This window comes from Cydia pomonella, chromosome 6, assembly GCF_033807575.1.
Source record: "Cydia pomonella isolate Wapato2018A chromosome 6, ilCydPomo1, whole genome shotgun sequence".
Taxonomy (NCBI): domain Eukaryota; kingdom Metazoa; phylum Arthropoda; class Insecta; order Lepidoptera; family Tortricidae; genus Cydia; species Cydia pomonella.
The window spans coordinates 25,958,304-25,977,705 of NC_084708.1; the positions used below are offsets into that span (position 1 = coordinate 25,958,304).

Consider the following 19,402-nt stretch of genomic DNA (forward strand, 5'->3'; position numbering starts at 1 on the left):
TCTGTGTTGTGGCTGACATGGATTTTCCTACAAACAAGAAGTGCTTCTTGTTTGATACGAGTATACGAGACTTGTGTGATTCTGAAATCGGTGTCTGTGGCAGTTGTCAGCTGACAGCGACGATTGATGGTTGTATCGTGTGCGTGTGGCCAATGGACTGGGTCTACGAACGTTATAATAGTGCACTAGCGATTTAATTTTAAGGTGCATTGTCAATATTTTTATGAGATTTGGGTGATATCCAAAGACACCACGAACGATTTGCATCTGTAAAAACATTTATGCTCTTGGACGTCGGTTAGCTGCTGGAAAAAGATTGTGGAGGTCGGTATTTGTTTTTATTTAAATAGAACAAGTAAAATGAATAAATCCATTATATCTATTTCAAGGATTCTGTTTGTCTAGAATGGAATTCCATGCTTATGCATTTTGCACGCAATACTTTTACATGAAACTCATCGAATAACTTCGTAAATATCGTGCATTATGTTTAGGAATAACAAATATCATTTCAAATAGTGCCGCGTGTTTTTATGCAAATTTGGAGTCACTGATGTGAAGTTGAATGCCATAACCATAGTATTCATTAAAGCCCCATATTTCAGCGCTATTATGTCTGAAAAAAGAATAGAGGGCCGTGCCAAAAATTATTTCTATTATAACTTTTTTAAAGCTTTTTCTATTATTAGACTGGGAAAAGCACTTCAGCTAAGGATAATATTTCTGCGAGACTCTATTTTAAATGGGTTATTGACATTATTTCAGTTGAATAATAGATCCTTGAATCGGAACAAATCACATCAAGCAATTATTTGATAATTACTTAAGTAGCCCACTTCAAATCATAGCCCATTCAAAATTTTTAATATGTGAATAACATGTCTAAAAAATAAGCAAAACATTGTGTGTCATCGTTTTTGCATGTTAGGTTTTATATAGCTGTAAGTCTTAACATTAATTTTTATTTTTTACTTTGTATGTTACTAACACATACTTATATGTGTTGTAAATGTGTGAAATAAATGATTATTTAATTGTGTGTAATTAGCATAATGTGAAAAATGTGTAAAGCACACGCTAAACAATCATTAGACCTTGCCACTCTGTTTTATTGCCTTCATTCATCAAGCACCATTAACGCCATATTGTAGCTCATAAAGGTAATATAAATAAACAGGCTACCAATCAACCTGCTCAAATGGACACACACATACATTATATACATACATACATGCTATACACGGCAGATGTTCTACCACATAAGCATCTCAATTAGACATAGTTACAGACTTAAAAGGCCTTATGGTAGGGTGACCAGACATCATAATTTTTTATTTTACCATTGTGGGAATCCAATTTGGAACAGAATATTATGCTGATTCATAATTATCACCAAAATATTACTAAGCAATTTCGTCCAGAATCAATTAAACCTTTCCAGTGGCAGATTTGCAGTGTTGGGTGCCCTAGACCCAGGCCCTGTATTAAGTACCAGCCGCTCCTTATCTTATCTGATCTTTTATTTTCGGTGGCCCTTGCTTTGTGTAGTTGCCCCCTTTCTTAGCACCCATAATATGGACTGCTGTCCCTAATATCTGGCCACCCAAGGCCTCGGCCTACTGGGCTTTAGTCGCAAATCCGCCACTGTCTTTGGCTATATGCAGCAAACGGTTACATAGTAGACTAAACTTATGACATGAATTTTTTGAGACATCTCTGTCATGATTATTAACGACCTAGCCTTGTCGGTAGTAATCCTGTCTATGAAACAGGAGATCCCGGGTTTGAATCCTGGTATGGGCACTTATTTGTGTGTTTATCACAAATATTTGTGACACATTGCTAAGAAAACTATTACATAGAAATGTAAATTACGCAATTATAAATTTCCGGTTTAGTTGTATGTACTACTCGCAAGTAAAAAAACATACAAAACTATGAAAAATATGACTGGAACCAATTGATCAATTTCTAGAAAACAAAATTTGCCAAACTTTGTTCTTGAACACGGACAAACTATGAACAAAAGTATCTATATCGTTAAGAGATTCATTATACAAATTACAAGTGCGCCTAAAGAAAGAATTTTTAACATACTGTGTGCCACAGGAGGAAATAGAAAATGCAGGTTTAGAACGTGAGTGGAACCGATAAATTTTGAAGGAAACGCTATCTAATAAAAGGTTCGAATATATATGATTTCTAATAATTTTTAATAAATATAAAACATCTAGATATGCTCTGCTTTTCTCCAACGGAGGGAGACTATGTCTAGTTGCTGACGAAAAATAATCACAGTTATAGCGGCCGGTTCTATAATCAAGAGACTTACAAAAAAAAAATCTGAATTCTTTCAAGTCGAGACTTATGAATGCCAAAATGTGGGCTCCAAACAACACTGCCAAACTCCAAAATACTACGGACGAAAGCGTAATACAAAACGTTTAACGTGAATGTACTTTTGAATGGTTTACTTAAACGCATAATCATTCCTAAAGTTTTATATGCTCTCGCCACAATATTATCTATATGTTCAACAAAGGAGAATTTAGCATCCAGAGTAATCCCTAAATCTCGGATCGACGACACCCGTGAGACACTGCTACCATGCGCTGCGGCTGTTCCTGCCGGTGAGTAAGGTTGCCAGAGCTCAACGAGGGGGGGTTAGGGTCGGCAACGCGCATGTAACGCCTCTGGAGTTGCAGGCGTACATAGGATACCGAGACTGCTTACCATCAGGCGGGCCGTATGCTTGTTTGCCACCGACGTAGTATATAAAAAAAAAAACAGCTAATTTACCATATTATATTCATTTCGTTCCCTTAGTCCAATCACTGTATTGTTCACATAACAAAGATAACAATTTATTTCCATATGATTATCTAATGATAAGAAATAATCCACAATTATCTTTAAAGCTGTTGAGTATGTACTCAACAGCTACATAAATACATACCTACCTAAGTATGTATGTAAATACTTTTTAAGGAGTGGTTCATATTTAACAGAGAGCTGTAAAATAGTGCAGACTGATAGTCTTCATAAAGATACAAATGTTCCTTGTCATGTTACGTGTATTTAACATACTTATTCCAACACATTTTGTAAAGTGCTTTGGCCTCTGCTTAATTTTTTTATAACCACTAAATGGTTCACTGAAGGGCAAAAAAAAACCTCGACGAGGGACCCCGAGACGGGCCGAGAACGAGTGCGTTCATATTGCTCCCTTCTCGTATCGCCTTTCTCCAATTGGGTCGGAGCGGTGTCGAGACTCGGCGAGAGGCTCTCAACTGGCATAAAAATCACAAAGAAAAAAATATATCCAAGTTTGATAAATTATTTTGCCATCTACATGAATGTTTGTTATGTGTTTGGAGTTATTTGTAATTTAACACGTTCCTTGAATTGATTGTTACCTGCTACTTTAAACAAAACTGCATAGCGATAGAGTCAAATAGGCAACATTATATACAATGTTATTTATAAGACAACTTCCAAGTTTTGCAACCACTGCACAGCATCAGGCGTCAAGTCTAGATAATCACCCGAATATGCGCCGAGTGGGCACCGCTGAATGATGTGCTCCATGGTCCAGGGATCGGAAACCGGTATTTTTTGTATGGGAACGAAAATGGTATTTTTTCGTTCTTTGTTAATTATTTCATTTTTTATTGGGCAATCTAATAATACGAAGTCGTTTTCTAAAAACAACGGAGTCCTATATTTTGAGTATAAAATAAACCGAAATATATGTTTATTTCAAAGTTTTTCCAAAAAACCGGTCCCGATCCCTGCCATGGTCTGGTCCTCGATGCCTTAGTCGCACAGCGCGGAGTCTCTCCAACCCCACTTATGCCGGAAGAAGTTGCATCGTCCGTGCCCGGTTCTTACTGTTCTTAGGCGGTTTAAGCGACACCATAGTTTCCTAGGAAGGTTAGTCGGGTCGATGTTCCCGGCCGGGGTGCCGTCAGCTTGCCTCATCCATTCTTGGTCCCTGAGCTGCTGTACATCGAAGGAACTTTGTGTGAGTGTTGCAGCGGCTGCGTGTGCCATGCGACGGGACTTAAGTCTCGCTATAGGCGGGTTGGTAAACTCCTGAAACAAAACTCATGTCCTACATTACCAAATGGAAATATCACTAGTTTATTTTTTCATGATTACCAGTTTTAAATTGAACAACGGGTTCAATAAAATCAAATAAATTATTCAACTTAGGCCCCTAGTTGGGGCTGAAATAATAAGCTCTACAATTATTTTTTTAGCATTAGAAAAATGGTAATAGTTATTTGTTTTACAGGGGGCAAAGTTGTTTAACCGCTCGTGCTAATATTGACACCAGTGCAAGCGAAAGATTCCAATATTGAACCACGAGCATAGAGAGCCAGAGATCTATAATTTCCTACTACAATGTAGTTCGTCTAATCTAGTTTACCAAGATAACGAAATTCTCTCTGCCGTCGGTTGCCAGCAAGGCGATCCTCCGGACCCCTGCATATTAAGTCTGGCTATAAACTCCATAACTTATCATCGCGTTAAAAAAATCGTAGTCATCTTGCTTAGAAACAAAATTACAGCCGTATGTAATTTACAGTTTTGTTTCGGTACATGCCTTAGATTAGCAGTCGGTATTATTTAATGGTCAATAGCAATTGCTATCGTATTCCAAATAGCATAGTTGCAAATGTTGTTAAAATAATTCAGGTCATACACTCGACTCGATGTACTATGAGAAGGTTACAACTAGTCGCACGGGTTATTAACTGTCATTGAAATTACATGGTTTACTTTAGAAATGCTTACAATTTCTGTCTTACATTCTTTTACAACAATTAACTGGCAACACACTTTAAGGCTTCGCCGTAAGGATTATGTCAGTTAAAACTGTAGATACAATTTCAATGCCAACTCCAGTCTCTATGTATATAGGGATAAGATAAATATTTGTGTAGCTTTAGATAACTTTTTAAATGTTTCGTCATAGTTAATGTGTTTTAGATTGAGTGTGACCAATTTGATGCGTGTTTGACCCTAAAATGTCTATTACTTTGACATTGATTGACATTTTAATGCTCAATAGCCATTTTGTTACCGTGAACCATAGATAACCACCGAATAGATGGCGCCTAGGTATATAAAAGACGACACACGGTCACTTGTCTCAAAATAGCGAAGCTGATGGGCATCGAGTTTTATCGACAGGATGCCCCGCCACCGACATGCTGACCATGCTGAACATATCAAAAATCACTAACTAATACTAGGGGTAGGCAGTAGGTCATATTTGGTTGTCGAACGACGACGTTTTAATATAATTTCTGCTACGGTTTTGTCACCTGACGATTTATAGTAGTAGTTCGTAGGTATTGTTATTGGCACTGACATAAAAGTGTTTCCAGATGGGTAAGCAGCTCCGCTGGGGCGTGTGCGGCACCGGCATGATCGCGCACGATTTCCTCACTGCGCTCGGGACGTTGCCGGCGGACCAACATCGGGCTTGCGCCGTCGCCGGCAAGGAACGTGAACGGACACAGAGACTCGCGAGTTTACACCAAGCGAGAATTCACGAGTCGTATGAGGCGCTCGCTTCCGATAACAACATAGGTATGTATTATGTAGCTATTATAACCATAATACAATGTGCCGTCGCGGGCCAGGAACGGGAACGGACATTGCGAATTATAACCAAGCGAGAATGCACGAATTGCATGAGGCCGTAGCTACCGATGAACACATAATGTATGTATAATATGTATAAGGTAATATGTTATAACTAAATGAAGCTTGTGCCATCGCCGCGCCGGTAAGGAACGAACGGACACAGAATGAGTTTTGATCAAGCGAGAATGCTCGAGTCAATAACATGGAGTGTATATCTTTCAACTACTCGTACCTTGTTGCTACAAGGTAGTTGGAAGATGTACACCCATCCATCCATCCATCGAACATCCCCTTTTTCTTGTTTGTTTTGCAATATTGGAATTTGGCATATATTCGCAATAAATCGTGCAAATATTATAATATTCGTAACACCTATTTCTTGCAACCTGATAATATCATATCATCTAAGTTAATAACTGAATCAATCATGATTCATTATATAGGTGCAAAAGAGGGGAAATGCTAAGAATTATGTCATAATCATAAGTAACCTTAGAATTTTCCTCAGTGTAAAATCGCTCTCGGTGCACTATCAATAGGTAATAAATACCAAGTGGCTTTTGTTCTCTAGACATTAACCACGCTACGCTGTTATAACGACAGCAGAATGGGTAAGATAGTTAACTTACCGCTGTGGTTTCAGTGCACCTAAATATCATAATGCCATAGTATTTATATGTCCTAAATTTCAAAACAACTTAGTCCCAGAATGCCTTAATATCAAATTGTGCCCTTTTTAAAGTGGTCACATGTCATAACGACTTTTATTCATATCTCGTCTGGAAATACCTAAATATCTTCCGTCTAATGCCGAATTTCCGGCGGACTTCTTTTTTAAATATATTTAGTTTAGCTAATATCTAAAATGCATTTTTAAAACCTTTATCGTATGTAGAGTATTATTTTAACAATCTGCTGGAACTAAAGATGATAATATTGGATATAATTTGATTTAGGTATTATGACACCACGTCGATTTGAACTTTAGGCATTTTGAGAATATGGCTTTTTGAGAAAAAAGTTAGGCATCTGAAATTCAGGCATTTCAATACTATTCCGTTTTGAGAACTAGAAATTTTGGTAAATGGGTAAAATGAAATTAGGGTGCAAAGAAACCAAAGCCTCGACCTAACCAAGCAAAGATCTTAAAATCAATTTATTGTCGATTTTCATTTTTCGTCCAATTTGATACATTTTGGTGGATGGATAGAGTTCCCTATTATGTAAAATTTAAGCACAATTTTACCGTATGTTCTATAAAATCTTCTAGTCCATCGAGTCGAGTTCAAGTAGCATCCATCATTATATATTATGTAAGGCACGTACCGTAAAGTTTTTTTTTTTGCAGTATCTTGATATGAAAAAAGTATAAATTGCAAAACGAATTATTATTTTCCGCTTATGTGGATACATTTCAGGTCTAAATTAATATAGCTAATGTTTTTATATTACTATAAAAACTAAAATTCCCGACAATAAAATAACGTGGAGAGAAACTGCTTTGCATCCAATCCAATTCAGATCGCGATTGAATTGATGACATGATAAAGTCGAAAATTAATTTATAACATATGGATAAAAAAAGAAATTTATCTCTCTCTCTCTTTCTCTTCTCTTTCACTTTCCGAACAGACTCTACATTCTAGTATTTTTATTTGTGCATTCTATATGTAGTTCATCAAGTCTTTCAGTTGTAACGATAGGTCTTCTAAATACCTTGTTACTTTGCTCCCTACACCATTTTTACATATCTCTGTTTGGCTCGATGGTTGACTAGTTGAGTATGTCATTAGGCATTAAGTCCGCCATTTGTTTATTTTTATGTTTTGTGCAATAAAGTTTAAATAACATAAAATCTTCCTATTAAGTTTTATGGTACTTCTTTAAGTTAACGGAAATTGGGATTTTATATTTATTCCGCTTGGAATGCGAAACTCTTTAAACTTACCAAATTGTACGAAAACCTGACGAAAAAAATCGAAAGTAAATAAAATCATTGCTTATTCAGAAGAGTTTTCACGAGGTTACCGCGGCGTCATTATATAAATCTGTCAGGCACTTTGTTTACGTTCGTGGCTCCGTGCCTCTTTGATCATATTTTCCCACAAACACGCCTGAATCAAACGGCTGTCCGATTACTCCGCCTAAATCTGGATATCAGTAAATGTCCTCTTATCTCTTTGAGTATTCATATGTCGGTCGTTGCAGCAACCTGGAGGCTGATTCGAACTTACAATTAGATAGTTACTTATTTCATGTTATTTTTACATAATCCGCCCGTGCATCTCACTTTTAACTAATATGATAAAATGCAAAAATACGTTGCAGTAGATTTTTTACTGTGCATAAGTAAGTGGTACAAGGTTAGGTATTACCTATTGACAATTTTAACAAACATTTGTGTACGTACTAAAGCCAAAGGAGAATATTTTAAAGACTTTTTTAGCCAATGGAGAGTATTTTAAAGTTTGAAATTAATAAAGAAGATGGTAGTTTCCATTCTTAATTACATTTTGTAACAAACGTGTAAGTAAGAACAATATTCCTAAAAATCAGTCAGCCTGCAGTAAGGTGGTACCTAAAACAAATTTTAAAAGTCTGAATGCCACTTCTCTTGCAGAACTGCAATCATGACAGTATATTGAAATTGAATAATCGCTCTTTGACTTTTACTCTCAAATACTCTAAAGTAGCACACACAACATACACAACAAAATTGTATGGGCTCTATCTGGAATAAATGTCTTTATTATTTATAATCTGTTATTAAACAAGAAGCCTTATGTCAATGGGTTTAGTGCAGTCAGCATCAAAAGTCATCATTATAGCTTAACAATAAGATAAAAATCCCTGTATGTAGAGCAATCTGATTGTGACAAATATTTTAGAACGCGGTAGATAATATCTCTATTTGGGAAATAATTCCAGGAATGCAGGTAGGTTTATCGATTTCCGCTACCTAGAGGTTGTCTGGAAGACATCGCTTTTTAGCGATACCACCTATTGTTTCCTCTACTTGTTTTTCTTGAGTTGTGCAATAAAGTGTATTTGTATTGTATTGTACTTTTGGAGCGCTGTTTCATCCATTACTATTGTTGGTGACTTTACTAAACGAATGCTCTATTCCATGCTTGTTGTTACTTACAGTGTACTCGTATATCAATGAAACTGAAGGAAATGTCACGCCATGCTGTAACGTATTTTGCGTTAAAAATTAGCATAATCTTGCAAGCGATTACGTAAACACTCCACGATGCCATCGAACACAGGTAGCCGAGTATTCAAACGTTATCGCTATGAGATAAAGTATAATTCATCAGGGTCACTTTCATGAACATATCAATATAGAACGCAATTGCGCAATATGTAATATTTAGATAAATCTACGAAAATACACATGCCATCAAAAACAACTTGTAAAAAACGCAAGTCTCGCAACTCTTCTTCTACCGTAAAAAGTTGTGAGATCCATGCAATACGAAGTCGGTTAATTTATTCAGTTTTTCTTTAATTTAAGACATTCAGTTCAGTTTATAATTTATATATGGTACCTACTACAGTACTTAAAAACACAAATCAAAATCACTAAAATCTTATAAAACATAGTCCCCCTTCTGCCTCTGTTTGTCTGTACTGTATGTTCGCGTTAAACTCAAAAACTACTGAACAGATTTTCATGCAGTTTTCACCTATCAATAGAGTGATTCTTGAAAAATGTTGTGTATATTATTTTTTTATACTACGTCGGTGGCAAACAAGCATACGGCCCGCCTGATGGTAAGCAGTTTCCGTAGCCTATGTACGCCTATACATATGTGTATATTTTGTTAAGGTTTACCCGTACGAAGCCGGGTCGTTAGTATTTAATATATAATGATTTGATTTGTTTCCAAAATTGTAGCATTTTATTCAGTCAAATCTAGCAAGCATTGAACCATTTCTCGATGTCTAATTTATTTGCAGAATAAAAAGGATACCTTCTTGAATGCAATATTTGTAATCAAATCACAAAGCATTTCAAATCGATGGAGCATCAATAGGCTTCGGTTACAATAGTAAAAATAAGCTGATATAGCTCCTTGAATGTCGACCGCTGAAAAAGCAGTTCAAACAGGCGGTTTTTACTATTATTAGCCATAGCCCGTGAGATGTAGGTACTATACATATGTACATACTGATCCGCTACCTTCTATTGGGATCGACCCCCAATAACGAACGGGTATCACAACTATCTCAATCTCACATAAAAAAGATTGACATTTGAACAATCCGAATATATGATACAGCTAATTGTTTTTTCGCAATTTCGGGTTTGTACATTATAAAAGTTGTTTTATCTGTTTGACTACTCTATATGTAGGTACAGTCAGCATAAAAAGTAGTGGATCAAATAACGCTTCATAAGTACCTACCTATCTACCATTCTATAACAGCTTAACCCTTTTCCACGCCGCAATCTACAAGGTTTTCCCAAAAAATCTAAATATATTCCAATTAATCGAGCTTTGATGATTCATTTGAAGACGAGTAACATTTCCTGAAAGTGTAATCTAATTTGAACCTTAAATCGGAATGCTAAAGTTGAAATTCTAATGGCGCGTATGTGGTCGATAAATCGTACTATGCCTGGAAAAGGGTTAACAAAAACTGAGGTCTTTAAAGTACGAGTAGAATAACTGAAACTATTAAAAGATATACTTTGGAACCTGAATTTAAGACGTTTATCCATATTTGGAAAAGTTATTGAGATGTCAGATACTTTTGGCGCGTTGTTTCATCCGCTACTATTGATGCTGACTGTACTAACTAACCATTCACGTCGCAAAGTAGGTATGACAGACAATGAAACATTGAAAAAACATCCTGTATAAGACCGCGCTGGGTCGATGTCATATCGATTTGCAGCTCGGATCGGATTCGTGTTCTACATTTGTTGCCGCAAAGTGAAGATCAATTGCAATGACTGAGTGAAATCAGACCCAAAGAGTTTTGTTCGAAATGTCAACTTGGTCACTTAACATGAGCGAAAGGTTAACAATTATAAAAAGCTGAAATTGGCCCAGTGGCTGGGTATTTCGGTAACATTAATCTGCGTATTATGCAATTAAATCATGATCAAGATGTAATCGTTCGGCTGATAATGACAATTTAAGTCAGTCTTTATTTTTTAATGTAGGACTATTAAATAAATTGCCCGTATTAAATGTCAAAATGTAATTTGTAATGTTTGTTGTAATTCGCAACTCGTGTCGATTTAAAACACTCCCTTCGGTCATGTTTTAATTTATCGCCACTCGTTTCGAATTTCCTATTTTTCGCACTTGTATCTTAATGTACTATTATGCAACACTTGTCAATCCAAAACAAATAATTAAATGTAGTTTTAAGGAGCTGTGGTTAGTCTTAAGTTAATTGATTCATTGGTGTACCAATATTAATCAACTATGTAAATTGTATTTATTGTACTTAATTCATACATATATAAGTCTATAGCATACGCTAACACACGTCCTTGCATATAACTTAAATAGAAATGGCTTAACTGTCGTAACACAAAGGAATCAATTATCTTTTGACTAATTACAGATCGGTAACTATGTATAATTTTTCTGCAATACACTACTATCGGTGAGATAATCTTTTTTTCATTATGCTGGCGAAATTAAGTTTGTAATAAACTCGTTAACGTTTCTACGACAATTATTTATACATGAAATTTATTGTATTAATTTTACTTATACATCTTAGATACATACCTGCACAAAAGAATTTTCTTATGGTATCAACGTCTACTAAGTTTTAAATTAATTTAACATACCCAGCGCAAAACTGATATTACTTTATTAACACATTTTGTATGTACTAATAAATACCTACAGCAACTATTTGTACAGGTAGATCCTAATACAATAGTACCTTAAACTAAATAATTCTTATTACTACTTCAACAAAATAATTTCAATGTACTACACATCTATTCTGATTGTTTTAGACATTGTATTCGTCAGCGTGCTAAACCTCCAGCACTACGAAATAACCAAGCTCATGCTGGAGCACGGCAAGCACGTCCTCTGCGAGAAACCAATGAGCATGACACACAAGCAAACACAAGAACTCGTCCACATAGCGAGGGCACGAAAACTGTTTCTGTTAGAAGGCATGTGGTCGAGATTCTTTCCCGCGTACGATGCTTTGGACAAGCACATAGCTGGGGGAGGCTTGGGAGACGTGTATCATGTCAACGTGCAGTTCGGAGTCGAGATCAATGATATTGAGAGGAATTTGTAAGTGGTTTTTACGTACTTTTTTATATCACGACGGTGTTTGTTTGCCACACCCGTATAAGACCATGACGGAAAGCGGTTACCGCAGCTTATAAATACATGCAATTTTTCTACAAGGGTTTTATATCTGCGTTAGTCTCTTTGTAAAGGAACCTGACATTTATTGGCCCCCGCCTTTTTACTTGTTTTGGACTCTTTGGAAGCAATTATTTTGTTATTGTTATTGATATTGAATACCTAATTATAAATCTCTTAGATCTATTTTATAATTTTGTAACCATTATCTTCCTAGCTTCTTGTTTAGTAACACAACGGAAATATTGCGTGATGTATTTATGTGCTAATTAGATTATTTACCGGTTAATTGCGAGTGTTGTAACTTATTACATTTTCCTTCCTATTGATTCATTAAATGGCAGTATACTTATTGTCATTTATTATTACCTATTTACCGGGTATAAATACAAATTAGGTGTGTTTAGATTCTGTTAATTGGTATGTACTTATGCTGGCTACACACGTAACTTTATATCGTAGCGATTAATCTGTGCAAACCGAATTGCGCAGATTTATCGATATTGTCTATGAAAAATCGTTGTAGATAATCGTTAATCGGTGGCAGTTTCAATTTATATTAAACCTTCGATTGTTCTGCTCAGTCTGAAGTCGCTAGGATATATATTTACGGCATAAGTCTTCAAAAATCCTAGTCCATTTTTTTTTATTAATACATATGAATTATCCTATGCTTCATAAATTTGAGTTCATATTTCTAAGGCAGACAATTAATTTATTTAAAAACTATTCTAAGTTCCTTTTGCATTCGTCAAAAAAATGAACATGCTACACATTTCAGAATGAAAGACCTCGGAGGCGGCGCGGTGCTCGACCTGGGCCTCTACATGCTGCAACTAGTCCAATGGATCTTCAAGACCCCGCCTGCAGATGTCGTGTGTACGGGACATAAGAGCAATACAGGCGTGGATGAGTCGCTGTCATGTGCGCTCAAGTACCCTGATGGGAAGACTGCGACTATTGCGGCCCATACTAGGGTCGCTATGGGCAATAAGGCTGAGATTGTCGGCACTAAGGGCTCTGTCACTGTAAGTATAGACTAGGTAGTTATTTCTTAAGTATTCTACAGCAGATGCAGGCATAAGGGCAATACAGGAGTTGACAACTTGACAAGTCTATGTCATGTCGTGTGCGCTTAAGTACCCTGATGGGAAGACAGCGACTACTGCGGTCCATACGACGGTCGCTATGGGCAATAAGGCTGAGATTGTCGGCACTAAGGGCTCTGTCACTGTAAGTATAGACTATAGGTAGTTACTTCTTAGGTATTCAAAAACAGGTGCAGGCATAAGAGCAATACAGGAGTTGACAAGTATGTCATGTCATGTGCCCTCAAGTACCCTGATGGGAAGACTGCGACTATTGCGGCCCATACGAGGGTCGCTACGGTCAATAACGCTGAGATTGTCGGCACTAAAGGCTCTGTCACTGTAAGCATAGACTAGGTAGTTATTTCTTAGGTATTCGATAGCAGATGCATGCATAAGGGCAATACAGGAGTTGACAAGTCTATGTCATGTCATATGCGCCAAAGTACCCTGATGGGAAGACAGCGACTATTGTGGTCCATACGAGGGTCGCTATGGGCAATAAGGCTGAGATTTTTGGCACTAAAAACAAAGTTGTAGTATTTACTACTTATTTCCCAAGTTTACTTCAACAGATGTAGGAACGCCTGTGCACTTAACATTTAAGTATCCTGATAAAAATACATTATGTATGCCCATACACGGGTTGCACGACAAATTGTTTTAGTACTTTTTATAATAATCTAATTTGCGAGAAATATAAATCAGCTCCTGAAGCGAATCGATCATTTCTTATCAGGCCGCTAATGATGTAGTTGTCGCGTTATAGAAACTTAACCGATAACGTGCCATCCAAATTTATGATAACCAGAACTTTACATATTTTTGTAGCACAATATTTTCAATAAAAGTGGACCTAGACTTTATTGGAACTATTTTCGATTAAATTTTGGAAATATCTGCAAGTGTATTTAAACCAGTTTAAAACTTGAATGTTCCAATTACACCCACAACATTGTCTTAAAAGTTAAGTGGGTATTTATACAATACAATACAATACAAATATACTTTATTGCACACCTCAATACAGAAACAGTACAAATAATACAACACATAAAGAAGAGGTAAACAACAGGCGGTCTTATCGCTAAAAAGCGATCCCTTCCAGACAACCTTTAGGTAGCGGAATTAAAAAAAAAATGTTAAGTTATACAACAATACTGAGACTGAAAGTACATTAGTACAACAAAGAATCAAAATATTCTTTAATATAAAACAATAACAACACCAACCCAAAGTAAAATAAACCTTGTAGCAAAAACGCAAAGTTTACAATCGAGTAATTAAAAACAAAGGTCATCCCTGAAGGCAAGACGTTAGAAAAGTAGGGCAACAAAAAATCATCTTTGTCTCCGTTAGACTTTTCCTGCTTCCTCTATTCTGTTTGTTTTCCTCAAAGCCAAACCTTAGACGTAAAATTAGATAACATATTGTTAGATAAGATAATTTGATGATTGAGTCATGGCCTAATACAAAATGTACAAAGTATTGTACGTGTTAGAACAGTTATTATCATAAGGAGATGGAGAGATAAAAAAATAGGACAGTGTTTTGTTTTGCATGCTGCTACGCCAATTTCTTTTCACCCAGTTGATTTTACTTTTAGATTGTTATTTTAAGGAAATTTGATATATGCGCCAAACACAAGAAAAAAAACTCAAAGTTGAAATCATACAGGTAGAGGCATGTGGGCATAGTTCTGCCGTTCTCGAGAACTTTCTCAATTTACTTTGAGAAATATTCTCGAGCGAGAACATTGCCTATACTAACTTACCTGTTCCCATATATTTTTAATCATATTACCATAAGAAGGCAATCGGGCGCAATCGGTTGCATCTCTCAAGGGGAGGTTAAAGATGCTATAGATATCTGACCGATTAATATATATATTTCTATTGTTTAGTTGCTTTATATTTTTCTACTTCTTTCCAACTTTTAGTGTATTTTCCCCATTCCTTTTTGTTGTAAGTAATACATGTTTATCCTATAAATTATGTATATATCCTTATTATATCCTTAGTCTTTCTGGTACCTTGTTCTACATTTTGCTGCATTTGTCACCCTCTTTTCACTCTCCTCTCATCTACTCAAAGGTTAACTGGAAGAGATCCCTCAAAGGGATAAGTTCGCCTTTGTACTTCTTACTAATTGTATGTTACTTTTAATATGTATTTTTGTACATTAAAGACTTTACTACTACCATAATGCGTTTTGGGTGCCCTGAGGCAAGGCCTGATTTTTATTTATCTTTTTTCTAAAATCGGGCTAGCCTCTGCGCATGCTTTGCAGTGACATAATTGTTACGAAAAACTTCAAATTCCTGCGAAACTACTTTGTCACTTCAAAGTCTGTCCAGGGCTATAACCGCGCGAAAATCGAAGTTCGCAAATTGCGGGCATCTTTCTCTGTTACTCTAATTACGCCTTTATTAGAGTAAAAGAGAAAGATCCCCGCAATTTGCGAATTTATGTTTTCGCAGTAGGCCCCCTGAGTTGGCGTAGAGCTCTATTTTATTAATTTAAGAAGAAAGAACACTAGCTTAATGCTGGATATTCTTTATCAGCTGGACTACTTCTGGTGCCCGACGGCGCTTCGCCTGTCGGCCGCCAACAGCACGGAGTGGACGCTCCCTCGAGGCCGGTTCAACTTCCATTTCCACAACAGCGCCGGCCTTTCATATCAGATACAGGAGTGTCATGATTGTATTTCAAAAGGTAAGTTTTGAAGGACGAATTATAAATATTTTGCAGAAAACTTTCCAGCGATTGTACAAACATCGAAGATTATTACTTAAGCTGATAACCGTATACAAACATAGCAAACGTACTAATGAGGCGTGGGTTCAAATCAAATTACCATAAATGATAATGTCCTTACGAGACCTTATCTATAAATTTCTTTTTTTTTTTCAGGATTACTAGAAAGCCCAAAGCTGCCACTAGACGAAAGCATACTCCTGTCTAAACTGGCCGACACGATGCGATCGCAACTAGGGGTTCTAGACAACGAATTATAACGCATTTACCCTGGCCCGCCGGCCTTTATTGGCTCATTTACCTGTGACAAAAAAAGGCTAGGACAACAAACAGCTCCAATTGTACAGTCTGCAACAATATTATGTTGGACAGCGAAACGCGCAAAAATATGTCACACACAAAATGAATAGTTGAGTAAAGCTCATGTTATACAGGTGGCCCACAACACGGCTACAAAATATTTTTTGGAATAATTTTCTAAGACGTGTAGTCTTTTACTGTTTGCTGTAGGACACGCACATAAATTTATTCAGTTTCAATTGTACCGGGGTGTCAGTTTTACTTTTTTATAAGTCCAGACTTACTCAGCTTTGCCTGAATCACATGTTAATTATAATATATATCCGCAATACTTTATCAATTTATCATATTATGGTAATAGATAATAATTTATTGCTCTAAGTGACCAATATCCGGGCGGAGCCCTATCGAGCCCTGCGCGGGGCCGCCGACTCGCCGCTCCTCCAGTAGGAGCGCCGAGAGTACTTATAAACGGTCGTGCAAACAGAGGTGGTTCGTTTTATTTTCAAGAAAATATACATGTGAAGGCTCAGCGCCCGAGTTGTTAAAGTAATGTATATTATGGATTTATAAAGTTTTCAGCTTTTTTAATATAATCAGGTTAACGATTAATATCTAGGGGCGTTTGTATATTATTATCAATATTTTGTGTATATCAGTGGACAAGACACTCGGCGCGCGCCGGCACCGAGCGACACTGGCAGGCTGCGACTATATTATTTAGTTTATCATTAAAAATTATAATACTGGTTTCAATTTCCGGGTTGTATGAGGCCACCCTGTATATTATGGTAGGTTTCGTTCTGCAAGATGCTAAATATTGCAAAATTAGCAAATTACTGTACAATGGGATAGTGACGTCATAGAACAAATGATAGAACAAAACGAGAATAATAATAGCCAGTGGAATTTTAGTGTTACATCTACAGATATTTAAAAAATAAAGAATATACCAAAAACGTTTAACCCACCCAGTGCTAGTAGTTATACATAATGGGGTGATTACTCTATTCAGTACTTTATTTATACATTAGCATTAAAATAAAGTGAGTATTTAAGCGTTAATATCGTCTTACAAGTATAAACAAATTAGATAGATATTTAATGATAGTTATTTATAGAATTGTGTGTAGGTATAAAACGGCTGGCATGAGATTTTAACTTATTTTTATAGAATGGTTAGGAAGAAAGTTAGAAAATTTTAAAGCAAATTCTAGGTTATAAATAACAATGTGAAATATCAGCGGAACAAATGAATGTGATAATACAATTGGTCGATATCGAACTATTATAAATATAATGATTTTAATGTGAAGCTAGCTTTAGATCTATTATAATACGTATTATTTATTTACTAACTGTATGTTACTTTTAATATGTATTTTTGTACAATAAAGAGTTTACTGCTATTTATACATACAATACTTATACATAAAAATTAAGCTGCTTCATATTTCTCGGTCTATTAAATTTTACCCCCGCACAATATACAAAGTAATAGTATCATACCTATTTAATATTTTAATTAGGTATGGCATATTGTATCATATAAACTTAATCAAAGAGAACAAAGTAATAACATTTGATTGTTATTGTCACACTAATAAATGTAAAATCAGTAAAAAAAAAATTAAAACATCGCAAGAGGTTGCCCTGTTACATTAAATATATATGTTTTAAATTTACCTCGACTAACTGTGATTGCCCGGAGAGAAATGTACACTAAACATATATTTTATTTATTAAGAGACCAATCCGATCTGTTCACCAATTTATAGTTCAACTAGCCTAGAATTATATAGAAATATTATACTAATCGGTTCAAGCCTAAGTAAGCAATAACTTTAACAAAAATAAAAGAATCGGCTTATACCGTAGTTTATTTCTTATTTTCTTAGCATATTTAACCGAGTGATATAGGTATCGGCGGGATAGTTGTGGCGAATGATTACACACAGAGCTAATCGCAACAACAGTATTGAATGAATGAATGATTGTGACTTAAATGCACGATATTTAGCAAAAAAAACTTCGAAGAAACTTTTTGGTCCATCTAGCAGTTGGCGGTTCACTTTTTTTTAAGTAAGTAGTTAAGGCTATTGCCAATCCTGTAAAAATAATAAAAAAGTTGGCGGTTTAACTTGCTATCATTACATGAATGTGTTGTTGTGTGCGTGACTTCAACACTAGTGCCAATACCTATAATGCTGTTATTCAAATGAAGTATTTTGTCGGCTTAACAAGAGTTCAGCAGACCTTACTAGGAATGTTTTGATGTTAAGGTGACCCTATGGATAACTTAAGTATTATTTTTGAATAGATATGTAAAATTTACTGAAGACGTTCACCGGATTTAAGTTACTGAAAAGTAAATCTTATGACAAGGCAGTATGGCTTAGAGCTTTAGCCTGTCCAAATGGACGAAAAAAAAAAGTAATATTTAAACGGCGTCTGTACTTTCTACCTTGATGCATTTTCTAAAAGCTGTAACAGACGGGCGTACCGCACCGCAACCTTAATTCGATGAGAATATCTCTTTCTCGCTCTCACTTATAGCTGCGTCCTTAACGGTCGTACGGCGGACCACCTTCTATACGATCGGACAGTCCTCGGACCGGTTCTAGGTCGCAGGCCGGAACGCCTGTCTGTTACAGCGTTAAGACTTGTCACAAGCAATTTACTGAAATTCATGTACTTATTTAGGTTAGGTTAGAGAGTTCGCACAAAGATTTAATATGTCTTCTACTCACCCTTTAAATAAATAATTATTGTATTCTTCTGTACACACCTCATAAAAATATATATACAATTATAACTGGTTTTATATCTTCTTCATATTCCTTTAGTACAGAGGTCACCAAACTATATGTTTGCTTACTTAATCATTCATTTTAAGTAATTTTATTTTAAGAACCGGACCCCTGAAAGAACTAATTGGTGACCCTTGCGTCAATATCTCCAACAAAAACGGAAACCTACACCGGCATAATAGGAACAGCCGCCAGATATTTCGGAGCGGCCAAGGTGCTCCAAAATACCTGAACATGCCTCTATTGTCAAGGCGTTAGTGCGTGTTCATATACTTTGTAGACCAATGGCTTCATTTGTATCATCAGAACTATGAGGGTGTAGAATATCTACCTACTGACTTTGTGTCTTGTAACCACAGTCATTTAATCCGAGCTGTCATCACGATGACGCGTGTTTGACTTGTATTGTCATGATATTAAAGGATAGATTT

General features: G+C 36.0%; 1 protein-coding gene across 1 annotated transcript; it reads left to right on the forward strand.

Annotated features, from left to right (window-relative positions):
• Positions 1–102: 102 nt before the first annotated feature.
• LOC133519373 (trans-1,2-dihydrobenzene-1,2-diol dehydrogenase-like) lies at positions 103–18,980 on the forward strand. The gene is made up of 6 exons (XM_061853427.1): positions 103–324; positions 5,397–5,601; positions 11,651–11,942; positions 12,799–13,045; positions 15,669–15,819; positions 16,018–18,980. Exons 2-6 carry the CDS (start codon positions 5,397–5,399, stop codon positions 16,119–16,121), a joined length of 999 nt encoding a protein of 332 aa, XP_061709411.1. The 5' UTR covers positions 103–324; the 3' UTR covers positions 16,122–18,980.
• Positions 18,981–19,402: the final 422 nt, after the last annotated feature.